The 20,798-nt window shown below is 39.7% G+C and overlaps 1 protein-coding gene across 3 annotated transcripts in view; it reads left to right on the top strand.

The window, feature by feature from the left end:
* Nucleotides 1-20,798, top strand: part of LOC137501271 (cholecystokinin receptor type A-like) — a 208,487-nt gene that overhangs the window by 129,370 nt on the left and 58,319 nt on the right. For 2 of the 3 annotated variants that reach the window (XM_068228207.1, XM_068228202.1), the window contains one exon: nucleotides 9,044-9,270. In XM_068228207.1, the coding sequence (XP_068084308.1) occupies nucleotides 9,085-9,270 (186 nt within the window). In that variant the 5' untranslated portion in view covers nucleotides 9,044-9,084. The remainder of the gene's footprint in view (nucleotides 1-9,043; nucleotides 9,271-20,798) is intronic. The other variant, XM_068228205.1, reaches the window with a different exon arrangement.

The raw sequence follows: 20,798 nt of genomic DNA, 5'->3' as shown, positions 1-20,798 counted from the left end.
CACTGAAAAACACAATAGTAAACTAAACTGTGCATATAAGTTCTTGGCTTTAGCATGAATAGCAGCTCCAGAGAGGGGCATGTGTTGTTGGTTGTGATGCCCAATCCAATCCTTTCTTTCCATCGCTTCTGAGCGAGATTTGGTCACTCTAGTCACACTTAAGTTAGTAGATGATTGAGGAGTTTTTCGAATTAATTTCGCATTGTCGCAAATGATGATGATCCTTGTTGTTTAAAGGGGCCTAACACCGAAGGTCATCGGTCCAAATGTCACGAATAGTTCTCACAGTCGACTCACCAAGTCCCAAAGCATGCTAAATGTCAACAATAAGCTCACCATCCTCACAGCGATCCAAAACTTCTTTGTTTTTAACGAATGCGACTTTGGTACACGCTTCTTTCCTTCGAGGGACACACTTTCTTTCCTTTTACCCGGCATTTTAAATACGAAACCTGTCAAGTGCAACTTCACAGCTCTACTGACCGGAACTGACGATTCACGTCTCGACAAATACGACAGAAGATGCTCTTGCCCTGTTCAACTTTGGCGCGCGACGTAGTGTACGTTACAGAGTTTGGGAGTTTGGCACGCATGTCTGTACTCACCTTAAGGAATTACAGCTTCCCCATACTGTTAACACATGGCAGCACTAGACTTAAAACCAAAATCGCGTATATGCGAAATCGCGGATAACGAATCCGCGTACCGGGCGAGTTGGCCGTGCGTGTAGAGGCGCGCGGCTGTGAGCTTGCATCCGGGAGATAGTAGGTTCGAATCCCACTATCGGCAGCCCTGAAAATGGTTTTCCGTGGTTTCCCATTTTCACACCAGGCGAATGCTGGGGCTGTACCTTAAATAAGGCCACGGCCGCTTCCTTCCCATTCCTAGGCCTTTCCTATCCCATCGTCGCCATAAGACCTATCTGTGTCGGTACGACGTAAAGCCCCTAGCAAAAAAAACGAATCCGCGTATAACGGGGTTTACCTGTACCTGATTTTTAAATTAATTTTTAACATTTTATGTTATGAACAGTTTCGAGGAAGGACATTTCACGAAACACTATTGAAGAAATGGGGTGTATACGTCAGGATTTATAGAAGGCAGAATTATTTAGTCAGCAGCATGTAAGTCCAGTTGAACATAAGGTTAAAGCACCGATAGAGTCGGTGACTAATATTAGCGAAATACTGAAACTTACAAATTATGACAAAGACATTTACAAATATACAAACATTGAAATATAAAACAGAATAAAAAATAAAAGAATGCTGATATTTTCAAGATTTATTGAGACATACTAAAGGTCATTTGGGATACAGTACCATATCTGATGTTCTTATCTGGTTACTGCTTACATGAGGAGAGTTGCTATAGTAGCCTCTGTGTACAAACCAAAGGCCGATAATAAGACGGATAATTACAGGCACGTTTGAAAAATTACTTTTTGTAAGTATTTTGGGTTTAGGATAAGTTATTATTATAGTGAGGCTCAACTTGAAGGACTTCATCAGGCTAAATCAGATATTTTAAAATCAGGAGGTGAAATTGACAATATCGCAAATAACTTATCAAAGATTTTTAACAGCAATTTTACTGAAGAAAACGAGAGCAATTGGTCTCGGCAGAAAAGTGACTGAATGGACTATTACATTTCTAGAAAGTAGAACTCTTAGAATTAGAGTAGCAGGATTATTCGACCTTTACGCTCTGAGGCATAAAGCATAAGAGCAAAGAACTGGAACCACAGAAAAAGGCATTTTGTGGATGATGTTATACTGTATCGAGTAATAAGTAAGTAACGAATTGTGAGCGACTGCAAGAAAGACTTGGACAAAATTGTAAGACGGACAACAGACAACGATATAATAGCAAAACGTGGTGAAAGTCAGGTTGTGGTTTCACCAAGTGGAAAAGTCCCCTTAGTTTTTTCTACTGTGTTGATGGGGTGTGAGGGTATTTAAAGACTGTAGAAGGATATAAAGGAGAGGTGTGTAAGTCACTGGTAAGACCCCGACTGGAGTATAATTCCGGCGTATGGAACCATCAGTAGGATTACTTGACTTATGAACTGGAAAATATCCAAAGGAAAGTAACACGATTTGTTCTGGAGGATTTCCGGCAAAAGAGTAGCGTTACGTAAATGTTGCACAATGATTCAGTTTCCTTCCCACATTAACTTATTTACCATTTGTTGTTCATTCTTTCTGTCATTCGCATTACCTTCCCAGTTAACATTAGACTGAGATCACCCGCTACAGTCATGCTCCTTTCTGGGTCGTTTCCCCACATAACTGACATTCCTATCAAATAATTCCACATCAGCATCACCTCTTCCAGATCATCCAGGTCTGCAAATGTATTCTACCTCCCCTACCCTGCGGGGTGTGCTATTGGTATATAAAGATCATACTGAACTCAGTTATCGGGGACAGGTTTTTCTATAAGTCTGCTCTGTAATGAATGAAAGTCCAGGATTCGATTCAGTGAGTCCATTTCCAAATGCGATTCTTCACAAAAATATGAGCATCGACGCTACTGACATAAACATTTAAGAAATCTATATAAATAAAATCGTAACGATCGTTTGTCTGGACACTGACTATTTTTGCAAAATTTCCCTACATTTTTCCGTTTCAGATGTAATAATGACCATCTGCATATTTTTAGCTTTGGTGTCTGTTTGTATGTCGAATTGTCTGTTTGTCTGTTTGTCTAAGTTCTTATATAGTAACTTGAAAATTATTGGATATATTTCTACCAAACTTGCTATGTAGAATACACCTGTCCTTGGGTAGGTTTTAGGGCCAATATTATTTTTGAATACATAACATCCGAATCCAAAACCATTATTTTGCACTCCCGAAAAATATACACATCCAAAATTAAAGAAAATCTACCATCCTTAATGGAAATCAATTTATAAAACATTTTTCTCAGGTTAATCATTTTGGTAGGAGGATTAATGAGGGACATATCATGAACGGTTGTTTTTGCAGGCTAAGTCCAGCGTACATATCCCAAAAGGTGTTGTACGTGGAGCAGATTCCTTATCTACTACATAAATAAAATTGTAACGATCATGTGTCTATACATTGTCTATTTTGGCGAATTGTTCGTACAGCTATCCGTTTAAGGGGTAATAGTGAACATATGCATACTTTTTAGCTTTAGTTTCCTAAAAGTCCTCATTTTTACCCCCTCCCTCTAAAATTAAGATTGCAGCACAATCTGCCAGACGAGCTAGAAATTGAAATTTGGCAAAATTATACGTTTAAGCCTGTAACCGACGGAAATTTTCCAAGATCTTTAAATTTTTCACTTTTTACCCCCGAATATTGAAATATGGAGGCAATTTTAATGACGCTACAGACCTTCGTTTCTAGGCATTTCGCGGCTAAACGGTAAGTACTATCACAAAACGGAGAACACAACCTCCGTCCTATTTGGAGTCATCTATAACTTTGGTCCTATGACTTTTTGTCGTCTCTCTCCCCCTTATACGTTAGATTTGGCTGTATTATTAGACTGTACGCAAATTTTGTGCCTTTTACACGTATATTCCATAGTTTGATACACTTACAAGAAATATTAATCGAATTTAGCACGCACATTGATACGACCAATGGCTATATGCGAGCCAAATTTCATGATTTTGGCTTCCACATAAGTATGCAAAAATTAATGTAAATTGCTAAAAATGTACCCAAATGACGCCCCATTCAAACATTTTAACTCAATCGATGCCATAAATATGGGAGATACGATAAAATGTTTCAGAAATAAACATATATAGTGATACAAGGGGCGTCTGATGGTGCAAACCATCTGTTGATATGATGCACCGTTTACGAGCAGTAAATCTCGAAATGAAGGTCTGCGCTTACAAACATGCCCGTGCTTATCTGTCATCTATATAAATAAAATCGTATCGACCGTGTGTCTGTACGTTATTTTGGCAAAATTTCCCTACAGTTATCCGTTTCGGGTGTAAGTGGCATTAGCAAGGAAGCCTACCATTGTAATGAATAATTCTCTTCTCAATTTCACTTGCAGAAGGCAAGGGAGCATCCAATTTTGTTCAAAACTCCACTACCCGATTGTGTTTGGCTGTAGGCAAGGGTGTCTAACATTATGAACAAATGTACCCATGTAAAATGTGACTGGCATTAAGCATAGTGGCCTGCTAATTTAATGGAAACTCACCAACTCGGTGTGTGTAGCAGTGAGCTGGCTGGCATTAGTTAAAGGGGCTTGTCATTATAATGATAACAGCACAACTCAATTTTGACTGGCTATAGAGAAGTTTTCTGCCATTATAATAAGAACTCCTCAACTGTAATCTGTCTGGAAGTAGGAAAGGGGACCTGCCAATGTAACGGAAACTTCCCAAATCTATTGTGACCACGCATTAGGCAATGGGGCCTGCCATTATAATGTAAACTTCCCAACTCAATTGTGAATGGTAATAGGTAAGTAAGCCTGCGGTTATCACCACAACTCCGCAATTCACACTTTATATTGGAAACAACATATGAGGGCCTTCCCATGCTGTTTCTCGGATAACGCTAAGAGACCTGCAATTTTTAAAAATCTTATTCACTGCATGTACAGTAATTTGCTTCGATATCCGTATACGATGTAGAATACCGTAGCGATGCACGAGTACATTTGCTAGTAAAATAATAAAATGTTTGAACGGGAAAGAACTGTTCTTGGTCATAAATATTTTATGTGAAAATTTTCTTTCCGTATTAGGACCATTTCTTTTAAACGGGCTATGGATTGTGGACAGCATATGGTAACACCAAACGAAAAAAAATATGCAATAAAAGTGACCACGGGAAATGTTATGGAATTATTACATGCTCAAAAAGAATATACAGTACTCTATCGCAGCAACGTATGCAACGAAACACGGAAACATTGATTGTATGGTTGTAGCTCAAATTAGGATAGTGAAATTTGCTGCAGTCATTTTTTATGAACGTTATGCATGTCCTTTAATGGATACGTTGGCTGTTACATTAAGTACTTGAACATCAAACAATGACCAGCAGCCGGTGTTAAACACATCCACTTGCACGAGGGAGTATTGCACTGATATTATCATGATTTAAATTGCTGAGTTTATATCCAATCGTGCGTGTTGTTGGAGTCATCAGTCCATAGACTGGTTTGATGCAGCCCTCCATGCCACCCTATCATGTGCTAACCTTTTCATTTCTACGTAACTATTGCATCCTACATCTGTTCTAATCTGTTTGTCATATTCATACCTTGGTCTACCCCTACCGTTCTTGCCACCTACACTTCCTTCAAAAACCAACTGAACAAGTCCTCGGTGTCTTAAGATGTGTCCTATCATTCTATCTCTTCTTCTCGTCAAATTTAGCCAAATCGATCTCCTCTCACCAATTCGATTCAGTATCTCTTCATTCGTGATTCGATCTATCCATCTCACCTTCGGCATTCTTCTGTAACACCACATTTCAAAAGCTTCTATTCTCTTTCTTTCTGAGCTAGTTATTGTCCATGTTTCACTTCCATACAATGCCACGCTCCACACAAAAGTCTTCAAAAACATCTTTCTAATTCCGATATCAATGTTTGAAGTGAGCAAATTTCTTTTCTTAAGAAAGCTCTTCCTTGCTTGTGCTAGTCTGCATTTTATGTCCTCCTTACTTCTGCCATCGTTGGTTATTTTACTACCCAAGTAACAATATTCATCTACTTCCTTTAAGACTTCGTTTCCTAATCTAATATTTCCTACATCACCTGCCTTCGTTCGACTGCACTCCATTACTTTTGTTTTGGACTTATTTATTTTCATCTTGTACTCTTTACCTAAGACTTCATCCATACCATTCAGCAACTTCTCGAGATCTTCTGCAGTCTCAGATAAAATAACAATATCATCCGCAAATCTCAAGGTTTTGATTTCCTCTCCTTGGACTGTGATTCCATTTCCAAATTTCTCTTTGATTTCCTTTACTGCCTGTTCTATGTAAACATTGAAAAGGAGAGGGGACAAACTGCAGCCTTGCCTCACTCCTTTCTGGATTGCTGCTTCTTTTTCAAAGCCCTCGATTCTTATCACTGCAGACTGATTTTTATACAGACTGTAGATAATTCTTCGTTCCCGGTATCTGATCCCTATCATCTTCAGAATCATAAATAGCCTGGTCCAATCAACATTATCGAATGCCTTTTCTAGATCTACGAATCCCATGTACGTGGGCTTGTCCTTCTTGATTCGATCCTCTAAGATCAGACGTAAAGTCAGGATTGCTTCACGTGTTCCTACATTTCTTCTGAAGCCAAATTGATCTTCCCCCAACTCAGCTTCAACTTGTTTTTCCATTCTTCTGTAAATAATACGTGTTAAAATTTTGCAGGCATGAGATACTAAACTAATAGTGCGGTAGTTTTCACACCTGTCAGCACCGGCTTTCTTGGGAAGAGGTATAACAACATTCTGCCGAAAATCGGATGGGACTTCTCCTGTCTCATACATCTTGCACACTAAATGAAATAACCTTACCATGCTGGCTTCTCCTAAGGCAGTCAGTAATTCAGAGGGAATATCATCAATTCCAGGTGCCTTGTTCCTATTTAGGTCACTCACAGCTCTGTCAAACTCTGACCTCAAAATTGGGTCTCCCATTTCATCAGCATCAACAGCCCCTTCATGTTCCAGAACGAAATTATCTACATCGTTACCTTGATACAACTGTTGGATATGCTCCTGCCATCTTTCTGCTTTGTCTTCTTTCCCTAGAAGTGGCTTTCCATCTGAGCTCTTAATATTCATACACCTAGATTTCCTTTCTCCAAAGTTTTCCTTGATTTTCCTGTATGCAGCATCTACCTTTCCCAGGACCATACAGCCTTCGACATCCTTGCACTTCTCCTTCAGCCATTCTTCCTTAGCTACCTTGCACTTTCTATCCACTTCATTCTTTAATCGCCTGTATTCTTTTCTACCCTCTTCATTTCTAGCATTCTTGTATTTTCGTCGTTCATCAATCAGGTCTAGTATCTCCTGAGTTATCCACTGATTCTTAGTTGATCTTTTCTTCCTTCCTAACATTTCTTCAGCAGCCCTACTGACTTCATTTTTCATGACTCTCCACTCTTCCTCTACTGTGTTTCCTTCGGCCTTTTCATTTAGTCCTTGTGCAACATGTTCCTTGAAACAATCCATCACACTCTTTTCTTTCAACTTGTCTAGATCCCATCTTTTTGCATTCTTTCCTTTCTTCAATTTCTTCAACTTCAGATGGCATTTCATGACCAACAAGTTGTGGTCAGAGTCCACGTCTGCTCCTGGGAAAGTTTTGCAATCCAACACCTGGTTTCTGAATCTCTGCCTAATCATAATGAAGTCTATTTGATACCTTCCAGTGTCTCCAGGTCTCGTCCACGTATACAGCCGTCGTTTGTGGTGTTTGAACCAAGTATTGGCGAGGACTAAATTATGGTCAGTGCAGAATTCAACCAGCCGACTTCCTCTTTCGTTCCTTTGTCCCAATCCAAATTCTCCTACTGTGCTACCTTCTCTTCCTTGGCCTACCACTGCGTTCCAGTCTCCCATCAGAATTAGATTCTCGTCACCTTTGACATATTGTATTAAATCTTCTATCTCCTCATATATTCTTTCAATTTCTTCATCATCCGCTGAACTAGTAGGCATATAGACCTGCACTATTGTGGTGGGCATTGGTTTGGTGTCTATCTTGGCGACAATAATTCTTTCACTATGCTGGTCGTAGTAGCTTATCCGCTGCCCTATTTTCTTATTCATTATTAAACCAACTCCCGCATTACCCCTGTTTGATTTCGTGTTGATAATTCGGTATTCGCCTGACCAAAAATCCTGTTCTTCCTGCCAACGTACTTCACTTATACCAACTACATCTAACTTTAGCCTATCCATCTCCCTTTTCAGATTCTCTAACCTACCACAACGATTCAAACTTCTAACATTCCACGCTCCGACTCGCAGAATGTCAGTATCCATCTTCCTGATGATCGCCCCCTCTCGTGTAGTCCCCACCCGGAGATCCGAATGGGGGACTAGTTTACCTCCGGAATATTTTACCCGGGAGGAAGCCATCATCAGTACATCATTCATACAGAGAGAGAGCTGCATGTCTTCGGGAGGTGGTTACGGCTGTAGTTTCCCGTTGCTTTCAGCCGTGTAGCAGTATCAACACAGCTAAGCCATGTTGAGTATTATTACAAGGCCGTATCAGTCAATCATCTAGACTGCCGCCCTTGCAACTACCGAAAGGCTGCTACCCCCTTTCGATGAACCATTCGTTAGTCTGGTCTCTCAACAGATACCCATCCGATATGGTTGCACCTGCGGCTCGGCTATCTGCATCATTGGGACACGCAAGCCTCCCCACCGCGGCAAGGTCACATGGTTCGTAGAGGACATTTCAGAATTTCAGAATATGATAACCTACGGACAACTGATTAGTACAATAGTATACATTTTTAAATCAATTTTGCTACTTAATATTTCATTTATCATAATAAAAATTGTTTCAGATGTGGTTCATGCCTACCTACATATCGGTGTAGATCGATAGTAACATGATTATCATATCGAATAACTGAAATTATTCTCTCCTCTCACCATCAACATTTCATTCTTATTCTTACACTCCTCATTATTCTTATTAGTATTATTGTTAATTTTCGTAAAGACATTGCAGTAATTCATAATATTAAGAAACAACATGCCAATTTATTTTGTATATTATGTGTAGTAGATACCACAACGGAAATAATTTTGCCATATACTGTAGGTAATTGTTGTCACTCATTGGGAACTACCACAATAATTTGTTCTGTCATACGTTTACACTGTTCATCAGTTCATCAATGGTGAAAGAGAAAATAATGCTAATTCTTACGCATGCGAATGCGCAGGCAAAAGCAAGTATACTTGATTTGTATAAATCATAACTGGGTAATGTTTTCTTTGAAAGTCTCGATGCTTTACGGAGTGACATGCAGTTCTTTTTGTTTACAGTGGAGCGTACTGGCAGTTCGGCCACGGTGAACGAGAGTCTGATGATCAACAACAATGTAAGCACGTCCACCACACCCACCAACACTCTGCTGACCCAGCGCCACATCACGAGCAGCAGGCAGCAGTTGGTGACTCGACCTCTGAACACCACGACGGTCAAAGACAGGAACATCAACAAGCACGGGGCCGCGGCGGTCAAGCTCTGGTTGCTCAAAGGCATGGTACAGGTAACACTTGTACAAGTAGCTCATTCAGAAACTTGCTTGCTTTTAGAAACTTGCAAACAGATATAACTGTGCATGATACCGAAAACAGGACTCGAGTTTATACTACTGTATATTATTTGAAAATGATTTTCAGAAGTTACTTGGAACATATAGTGAATCAGCGTGTAGAATTCTATGCAATTATAATTTCGCCTTTACCCTTCAAATAATTTGCCTCATACTTCGTTTCTATTCTCAATTACTTACACAAAAGTGTTTGGTTCTTTTGCTGAAAGGTCAGCGTCGCAGCCTTTGGTTCAGAGAGACCCGGTTTCGATTTCCGACCGGCTGGCGGATTAAATCAATCAATCAATCAATCAATCAATCAATCAATCAATCAATCAATCAATCAATCAATCAATCAATCAATCAATCAATCAATCAATCAATCAATCAATCAATCAATCAATCAATCAATCAATCAATCAATCAATCAATCAATCAATCAATCAATCAATCAATCAATCAATCAATCAATCAATCACTACTGATCTGCATTTAGGGCAGTCGCCCAGGTGGCAGATTCCCTATCTCTTGTTTTCCTAGCCTTTTCTTAAGTGTTCGTAAAGAAATTGGAAAATTTTTGAACATTCCCTTGGAAAGTTATTCCAATTCCTAACTCTCCTTCCTATAAAAGAATATTTGCCCCAGTTTGTCCTCTTGAATTCCAACTTTATCTTCATATTGTGATCTTTCCTACTTTTAAACACACCACTCAATCTTATTCGTCTACTGACGTCCTCCTACGCCATCTCTCCACTGTCAGCTCAGAACATACCACTTAATCGAGAAGCTCGTCTCCTTTCTCCCAGTTCTTCCCAGCCCAAACTTTGCAACATTTTTGTAACACTATTCTTTTGTCGGAAATCACCCAGAACAAATCGAGCTGCTTTACTTTGGATTTTTCCAGTTCTTGAATCAAGTAATCCTGGTGGGGGTCCCATACACTGGAACCATACTCTAGTTGGGGTATTACCAGAGACTTATATGCCCTCTTCTTTACATCCTTACTACAACCCCTAAATACCCTCATAACCATGTGCAGAGATCTGTACCCTTGATTAACAATCATATTTATGTTATTACCCCTTCCTACTTTTCCTATTTGTGAAACTCACAACCTGAATTTTAACCTCGTTTATCATCATACCATTGTCCACCGTCCATCTCACAACACTATCGAGGTCACCCTGCAGCCGCTCACAATCTTGTAACTTATTTATTACTCTGTATAGAATAACTTCATCTGCAAACAGCCTTATCTCTGATTCCACTTCTTTACACATATCATTGATATATATAAGGAAACATAAAGGTCCAATAATACTGCCTTGAGGAATTCCCCTCTTAATTATTACAGGGTCAGATAAAGCTTCGCCTCCTCTAATTCCCTGAGTTCTATTTTCTAGAAATACAGCCGCCCATTCAGTCACTCTTTTTTCTAGTCCAACAGTACTCATTTTTGCCAGTAGTCTTCCATGATCTACCCTATCAAATGCCTTAGATGGGTCAATCGCAATACAGTCCATTTGGCCTCCTGAATCCAGGATATCTGCTATATCTTGCTGAAATCCTACAAGCTGAGCTTCAGTGGAATAACCTTTCCTAAACCAAACTGCCTTCTGTCAAACCAGCTATTAATTTCGCAAACATGTCTAATATAATCAGAAAGAATGTTTTACCAAAGCTTACATGCAATGCATGTCAAACTGACTGGCCTGTAATTTTCAGCTTTATGTCTATCACCCTTTCCTTTATACACAGGGGCTACTATAGCAACTCTCCATTAATTTGGTATAGCTCCTTCAATCAAACAATAATCAAATAATTATTTCAGATATGGTACTATATCCCAACTCATTGCCTTTAGTATATTCCCAGAAATCTTATCAATTCCAGCTGCTTTTCTAATTTTCAACTTTTGTATCTTACTGTAAATGTCATTGTCATCATAGGTAAATTTTAATACTTCCTTTGTATTACTCATCTCCCCTGTCTGGACATTATCCTTGTAACCAACAATCTTTACATACTGCTGACTGAATACGTCTGCCTTTTGAAGATCCCCGCATACACACTCCCCTTGTTCATTAATGATTCCTGGAATGTCCTTCTTTGAATCTGTTTCTGCCTTAAAATACCTATACATACCCTTCCATTTTTCACCAAAATTTGTATGACCACAAATTATGCTTGCCATCATGTTATCCTTAGCTGACTTCTTTACTATATTCAATTTCCTTGTAAGTTCCTTCAATTTCTCCTTACTTCCACAACCATTTCTAACTCTATTTAGTTCCAACCTGCACCTCCTTCTTAATCTCTTTACTTCTCTGTTATAATATAGTGGATCTTTACCAATCCTTACCACCTTTAAAGGTACAAACCTATTTTCACATTCCTCAACAGTGGCATCTGGTTAATTCCCCTAGCTCAGGGACTGGGAGTTCGTGGCTTTCGCCATTAACGCCTTTTCATGTACTCGTACAATGCAAATCATCACAGATGGAGAATACTTACTTCCACATAGGGTTGGCGTTAGAAAGGAGACCCGACTGTAAGGCAGGCACAAGTCCATATGTGTGAAACAGTTCCCACACGTGATCCCACAAAACTGTAGGAAAATAAGCAGCAGCAGAAAAATATTTTTATTTATTTCTTATGGCATATAGAGTGTACAGAGAAACTATATGTACTATATACACTTACAGCAAGTAGAACAACAATCGGACAAAGTATCAATGGATGGAAATATAACTTATAGTTAAATGTTCAGAGAATTTAGCCAGTTCACTGCCTCTTAACTTGCTGCATGAAGTTCATGGTATCCTTCCTGGAAGCTCCGAAGTCGGCACATCATCACAACATGTGGACTGTCTGAGCCGTGTCACCTCAGTCGCAATGAGCTGGAAATTTTTCCCCACTTGTGGAGCCAGAAGTTGCATCTTCCAAGACCAGTCCGCACTCTGTTCAACGAAGTCCATATTCTTCGTGGCATGTTGAACCCAGGAATTTTCCCACAGGGGTCAGATATCAACCCTAGCTGGTCAGGGTTTGAAGCAACCCACTCTTCCCTCCGGGCATTGTTCATGTTGTACTGCAATTCAACCAGCCCCTTTCCTAGTTACCGTGATGGATGTCGAGATTTTAATCTTCCGTGCTTCTGAGGGCTGCAGTCCTGATGAACGGGCAAGAGTGTATTTGCAGTACATTTTAACCATTCCTTCTTCAGAGCAGTTAGCCTTCGAAGGTGAGGAGGATGGATGTTATTTAAGACTGGCAGCCATTAAAGTGGTGTGGATTTGAGTGTCCCAGACACTGTCCTCATGGTATCATTCAACTGGACATCAACTTTTCATGTGTGTGCGCTGTTGATCCATACAGGGCTGAAATATTGTGTAACTGGGTATACTAGGGAAAGAACTGTTGTTCGGAGGACATTAACATTTGCTCCCCAACTAGTGCCACTGAATTCATGAAGGATGCTGTTTCATGTTTTAACATTTGCTTCTGTTCTGCAGAGGTGTTCTTTATTCGCCAAAGAGCGATCCAACACAATACCCAAGTATTTTAGATGAACACAGTACTTTAGCTGTTGGCCTCTGAATAGAACGGAATATAATGGGCTCACCTGTTACCTAGATGAAAGGTACTAATCTCTGTTTTGTTTACATTGGGTTTCAATCGCCAGGTGTTCAAGTATCTATCCATTTTTAAGAAATCTTGTGTAAGAATGGCTTCAGCGGTCTCAAAGTCCGCGGACTGTGCTGTTAGGGCTATGCCATCAGTATATATAAACTTTCGGCACGCAGTAGATTGAAGATATGTCGTGAAGGGATTGAAGAGAAGAGGAGCAAGAACAGAACCCTGCGGTAATCCGTCATTTAATCTGTAGGATCTGCTTATGTTTCCATTCAGATGTACTTAGATTAGGCGATTGCATAGCATGTTGTTGAGCAAGGAAGCTAGGGTCATCCCTTTTCGCCAGACTGTATCATAGGCTGATGATAAGTCCACACACACAACAACCGTATTCATTTTGTCTTGAAATCCCTGCTCAATATGGCTGGTTAGTGCCAAAACCTGGTTGCAACAGCTCCTGTTAGGTCTGAATCCTGCCTGTTCAACTGTAATGTTCTGAAGTACTGTAGCTGCAATTCTGTTATAGATCAATATCTCTAGTAGTTTGTAGCAGATGCTCAGTAGAGCAATGCGTCGATAATCTTCCGCATTACAGGCACTTTTCCCAGGCTTTACAACAGCAACTCCTTTAGTTCATTTAAGAAGAGGTAGGAGCCTTCTTTTCTTTGGGATGTCACTAAAGAATTTTGAAAGCCATTCCGTAGTTCTAGAACCACTGTGCTTCAGAAATTCGGGATGGATACCATCCAAGCCTGCTGCTTTCCCCAGTTTTGTTTCCTTCCAAGCAGCTGAGATCTCTGCGACAGAAAAAATCCTTGGAGAACTGAGAGTTTGTTTCATCTCGGGATAGTTCTACATTTAGCTCGTTTAGGATTAGCCTTGTTTCATCCCTTTTTGTGTCTGATGATGCTCTGGTTAAGCCAAAAATCCTGTTTGCTATATGTTCTGGCTTTATTTTAGAGTTCCTTCTATGGTAATTAGGGATAATGCTGCCACGCTTCCTAAGGAGGGACCATGCTTTTCTGATGGAGTGTTGGAAGTTAATACTATACGTCAGTGTATGCCATTTTTCCTTCCTGGCAGAGTCTAAGCAATGCAGTAATTCTTCAGCGACTTCCATTTGATTGCTCCGTTGGTATTCTTCATACAGCTCATTGCACCTCTCGCTCCAACCTAGGATGTATTCATTTCTAAATCCTCAGGGAAATGTGCTTCTTTGCTATAGAACACATCAGTCCATTAAAACGGTTATAGTTTTCAAGAGCTGGTAGGATCCATTGAAAGTTGTGTTCCATCTCACTGGTGAAGAAATCCCATTTAGCCTTTGTAAAGTTCCATATGGGCACTGGATTTGATCTTATAATTGGAACTTCAATACTGACTTTCAGAAGAACTTGCCTTTGCTGACTTCGGGGAAAATTGTCTAACAATTTTCTTCTGAATGGGAGCGGTCTTCCCTGTTGGTCCCTGGAAACAAAACAGAGGTCTGGGTTATAGTCATGTTTCCATCTAGCAGAGTGAAAGGTACTTCTCTCTTCGGCATCATACATCAAGAAAATATCTTCAGCCCATTCTAGTATACTGTTGCCATCTGAACTGGTATATTTATATCCCCAGATGGTGTAGCGACTGATAAAATCTCCTAGGGTGGCAGTAGGAAGTTCCAGTTCAAGATGGCTTCATTAACCTAGGGCTGGGAAGGAGGTTTATAGACGTTGATGACTATGCCAGAAGTTCTAATTTTGATGGTGAATATATTATCATCAACGCTTGTAATTAAAGCTTCTATCTACTCGATATTTTTCTTAGCGTAAGTTGATGCTACATAGCTCTCATATAAAGTTGCTGCGACAAGACTGTATCTTGGCAACATACATCTGGACAGGAGTTGGTTTTGGTCTTCACAGTGAGTTTCTTGTGAGAGTAATACATCCACTTGGTTGTTATTAAACACTCTTGTATGTCGCTCACTGCCTTCAACATTATTAGCTGTAGTATTGTCAGTGAATATCCTAGGTCCATTGTTGTTGTTTGGCTCTGAGAAGAACCGTTTTACTCGTGATCATGGTTGTGATGTATCCTCTATTTGCTGGGATATCCGCAAGAAAATTTAATTTGGTCCAGCAGCCGATGTTGTAGGTAATTTAGCACCACCCGTGGGGACACGTGGAGGGCGCTTTAACGTTATACCTACGGAGGTAAAGCAACGAAGAGTCCCAATAATTAGTTCTGCAAAATTCGAAAGTATCGTAGGTTCGATTCAATTTTTGTCTGTCTCTCGGTCATATTTTGTTTGGTAGTTCATTTGCTAGCCTTTGTTTGTTACGGACCGGGTGAGTTAGCCTTACGGTTAGGGGCGCAGCTGTGAGCTCGAATCCGGGAGATAGTGGGTTCGAATCCCACTGTCGGCAGCCCTGAAGATGGTTTTACGTGTTTTCCCACTTTCACACCAGGCAAATGATGGGCTGTACCTTAATTAAGGCCACGGCAGCTTCCTTCCTATTCCTAGCCCTTTCCTGTCCCATCGTCGCCATAAGACCTATCTGTGTCGGTGCGACGTAAAGCAACTAGCAAAAAAAAGTTTGTTACGGCATAACAGTAAAATGACTTAATACTTTACACAATTTCTCTAAACTTGGTATTTAAGTTCAGAGACAGCTGAGTTTTGTACTAGGCCAGCGTTCCTCTAGCGGGTTGCCGCGGCAACGAAAGTCAAAACAAGTTTAGGCTTCAGTTCGCAGCAACACGTTAGTGAGTTAAGAGATATTTTAGTATAGATGAGAAAATAGTACATTCCCAATTTTGTCGAAAATCAATAAAACTACATCACCTGTATGAAGTAACGCAAATTTTTTCTGGCAAAGCATGTCGCTGCAACTTCTCAATCGATTTCAAAGCCAGCGCTGTTAGGTGAACCCTCGTCCTCACATTCAGGCAGGGCCTTCTAAATTTCATGCATATTATTATTTACGTAAGCCTTTGATCTTGGCTATACAGAGTTAACAATAATAGGGTTAGTAAATTTCTTGATAAGTGTACGAACTACAATACTCTAAATGAATCTACTTTAAGGAAATATTATCTTCCAAAGGGAAACATATAAACATATCGGGGCCTTCTGTGAAAATGAGAAGATATGGGTACTTAATGACGAGAATACGGACTCTAGTGGGAAATGAAGTTGTTGTTGTAGGCGTACTTAAAAATGTTGGAACTATCTTCAAACGTTCATTTTTGCTGGTACGGTATGTAAAGAAATGTCAATAGCATTGCATGTTACAATAGCTACACTTTTTAATGAAAGTATGAATTTATTGTGGCCAAATGCTGTGAAATATGATTGTGTGGGTTGATTTTACTTTTAGATGTAGGGTCCTATATGACCAAAGCCTCCCTATCCCTTCGTCCTGTATCTAAAAATGATCAGTTAGCATGAATTTTACATGCTCTGCACGGGATGTGCGAAAATGTACCAATACTGTACCCGGGTATGATGCGCAAAGGTATCACCGAGATATCACTATAAAATTTGTCACAAATGGAACATAACAATTGCTTTTACACATATCAAGTGAAAAATTCCTGGCATATTAAGAAATACCGTCGTTATTTGAGAAATATGAAAACATACTTAAAGCTTGTAGACAGGACTGGTTTATGTCGTATTCCGCTGCTGATGCCGTCTTTTGTTCTTTCCTTGAGGTCCAGGGCTAGCACCGATGAATGCGAGTGCTATGTCTGTGGATTCTCATTATCTTTGTCCATTATGAGTAGAGCGGCTAGTTCAAAAAGCAAAATGGAGGTGAACAGTATTCATTTTTGGATGAGGCAAATGAACAGGTTATTGTTAAATTACAAGACCTTAAGCTATTGCCGAAGTAGCATGATCCCTGGACCAATAAATAACTTAATGAATCAGTTAGGGCACAAGTCCACAACTCGTCGTGATCAAAGAACTTCACCGAACAAAGACATTACACATGAAATTGTTCAACGTGTGAGACAAAAGACATACGTGTGTCACTGTGAGCGTAACACCAAATGTACTTGTAAAGTGGTAAAGTACGCATACATAATATACTCCAAAAATGAAATATTTCTTAATGTGCCAGGAATTTTTCCCTTGATATGTGTAAAAGCAATTGCTATGTTCCATTTGTGACAAATTTTATAGTGATATCTCGGTGATACCTTTGCGCATCGTACCCCTGTACCCCAATGTAGACACATTACTGCCGATGGATATTTCGTTTTATCCGACTCAAATGAATCAGAACCTCTCTTATTATATTACAGCTCAAGAGATACACTGTCATCATACATTCACGCATTAGATCTAGTGGTCTGTTACGGTCCTATAAAGTATTCTCTCACTAATGTTTCATTGGACAATCGATGGGTTTCAACTTATGCACACGGTTCATTTTTCCTTATTTGTTGTTTAGCTGGGCCGTGTTGTCTTTGATGTTTTACATATTTTGACATCTTTTCAAAGAACATTCGCAAGTCTGTTTGTCCTGCTACTTATTTCAGCACATTAATTTCTTATGCCATAGTTTCAAAATTCTTTGTCATTAGTGCTATATCTTGCGCAAAAGCTGTTTTTATTATTATAATCATCGCAATAAACTGCAAATTTGGTACGTCCGCTAGGTCACCTGGTCTATCTCCCAAGTGAGGTAGGCCTATGAACTCGTTTAGTTGGAGATTCAAACCGTCATCACATTTAGACGATATCGATTATATCAGTGTTATATCACATTGGGTTAAGTATTACCAGTCTGTACTCATTATTACAATGTGTATCTATCTCGTCTTAACATTTTTTCTTAATTATTAATGCTTATTTGTGAAATGAAGCGTACGAATGATTGAGAGGTGTGTTTTCATACAACATCGCCTTTGCACCGTCGTAAAAGTAGGATTACCGTAATAGAATTTGCAAAAATTACTATTTCTTATGCACCTGAATTCAAGAGTATTATGATACAAAAGCTTCATTGGTGAACTATGGGCATGTGTGCTATCTTCTCTCCTCCTTCCGAACACCTCTCGCCATTCACAGAGTTAAGTTCGTCGTATAATAGGCACAGCTCTCGGTTAAAAGATAACATTTACTTCTGTACCCACCATGAAAAGTGGATCAGTGTAGCATAATAGTATCTACAATTTTTACTTACTTCTTTCCCCCATAAATACAGTCTTTCACTGTACCGATTCAACACCAGCTATACTATTTAACAGATTCATATAGGCATGTGCCTCCACAAAACCTTCTCGCACGCACAAAACTATAACATACAGTACAGTGGGTAAAATAAGTATTCATACATATATAGTTTAAAACGGAATACAAACGGGCATTACCGGTAAGATTCACTACCGTTTGACATAATTAATTCTCACGTACCTTGGGTGTACTCACTATATCCCTTCATTTGAATGGATGAAAACCATAACGGTATAAGTAGCATTTTGGTCATTCAGAGAAAAAGGCATTTAAACATCGTCACCGCTCATATAAAGCATGCCATTTGTAGTTATACCACCCATCACTAGAGCGCAGAATATTACCGCTATCACTTGTATCTCTTTGCTGGTGAAAGGATACATCCTACCGGAGTTACATCCTGCACTTCACTCATTTTAAAAAAATGTCACTTATACCGTTATGGTTTTCATCCATTCATTTATAACAAAGTATCGTTTAACACCACACAAAAAAGCTTTCATACAATTAGATCTTAGTCATATATGGTACGCAAACGTCGCCGTCTGATGGCCAAAAACAAATCATTCATCGTGTATTTAGTTTAACAGCGAGTATTAGTGTATTAAACTAATTGTGTACGGGAATGGGACGTCGATCGGGTGAGTTGAAGACTGCTGTGAAGGTAAAAATAGTTTCCTTATAGCAAGAGGGATTTCGTTGCCGAAACATTGATGAAAAACTGAACTTCTCGCATGCTATTGCCCAGTATGTTGGGAACAAATACAAACGAACAAGATCTACGGTGAATGTGCTAAGGTCTGTACGTACTAGGGCACTAACGGATCGAGAATCGCGATATGTAGCACAACAAGCGCGCACGAACTCAGGCATGAGCGCTCGAATGCTTGCTGAAGACGTCGCAATAGCAACAGGCAAGGAAGTAACACCTCACACCATAAGGGAATGCATTCACGAAGGTGGCTTAAAAGACAGAGTGGCAAAATAAGAACGATTCATTAACCAGTGCAGTAGTGTGAAAATACTGGAATTTGCTCGCTCCTATCTCAACAAACCCATGGAATACTAGAAGAAAATCATACCTATTCTCGAATGAGGGCAAGTTCAACCTTTTTGAATCTGATGAGTGAAGATATGTGTGGCGTAAACCAAATCAAAAATTTGACCCTAATAACAAACTGTCAAGCATGGTGGAGGTCATCTCATGGTGTGGGGATGCATGAGCTATGCTGGGGTCTGAGAACTGGTTTATGTTGAGGATAATAAGACTGCCACAGCGTATATGAACATACTCCGTGATAATTTGCTGGCCAGTGCTGTGAAATTAAATCTTGAGGACGCGTTTGTATTTTTAACAAGAAAATGATTTAAGCATACTGCTCGTATATCAAAAGAATTGCTGCTGTATACTGTTTGTGAGTAAATTCCAATGCTTCCACAGTCCCCAGACCTCAATACCATTGAAAATATGTGGGCATTGTTGGGACGGAGACTGAAGAAGGAATCATCGAAATTTGATTCCGAAACTACGTCAAACCTTGTACGCTCCATGTCACGAATGCTTCAAGCAGTTATAAATGCCCAGGAAATGTATACGAAGTACTGATTGTCAAACTGTGTGGGTTTGAGGACAGTGTTTCGACACGTATGAATATTAATTTTGCGCACAGAAAATTATATTCGTTTTGTTTTGTTGTAAAGACGGCATAATTTCTATCCGTAGATGGTTCTTCACACTTCATTAAGAAATATAATTCATGTACTAGGGCGTGAAGTATTTGTGTGTCTATCAATGATATGCGACAAGCCGCACATGTAGTTTATGACTACTTTTACCCACTGTATTTTTTCTGCAGCAAGGACTTCCTCGACGACGCGACTGGCTTCGAACTGTAACACACGTTTACGTATCGATCATGAACAGAAAATAGAAAATAACGGGCAGGGGGTGTAGAGTGTTTGGTTTGGATCCTGTCTAACAATGCGGCATCTCATTCCAAGCTTCCTGGTTTACTAGACCAGTTGTATGTATAATTTCCTATATACAAAATTCATGTTATGACACCACAGTTAATTTCCTAATACCTTACAATTGTATCTGTACAATTGGAAAGTAACTCCTTAATTTATTTTTTGTCCTCATATATTTTCTAGCAAAAGATTCTCTTTAATGAAATATAATTTTGACTAGATCGTGCTACAACTGTTGATCAAAGAATACAGTAATCTTTTAATTTACGCTCTTGTTTTACAATCCGTCACTTTCACTGTGATGAAAGTGTGGACAGTAGAGATGTGCACGAGTCGGTTCTTCGAGAACCGTTGTACACTGGAACACTCTCGCGGTGGTCTTTGGAGTGACTGGAGTAGGCCTACAAGCCGCTCAATGTGCATTACTTCCATCATTCGGTCCTCGAATGTAGAATAACATTTACATGCCTCTCCCCTAAAGTACCAAAGTCCGGTGACAATATTATTCGAGAATTTATAGAACAGAGTGGCTTGATGGGCGTTCACTTGTCAGACCTACGAAACGTTATACGTTATATACGGGCGCTAGCATTTTAACGAGCCGGTCCGTGAGCTTCGAGGCTTGGATTGTACTTCAGGCGGTCCC

The sequence above is a fragment of the Anabrus simplex genome, chromosome 1 (genome assembly GCF_040414725.1).
Source record: "Anabrus simplex isolate iqAnaSimp1 chromosome 1, ASM4041472v1, whole genome shotgun sequence".
NCBI lineage: Eukaryota > Metazoa > Arthropoda > Insecta > Orthoptera > Tettigoniidae > Anabrus > Anabrus simplex.
This window is presented reverse-complemented; position numbering and strand designations above follow the sequence as displayed.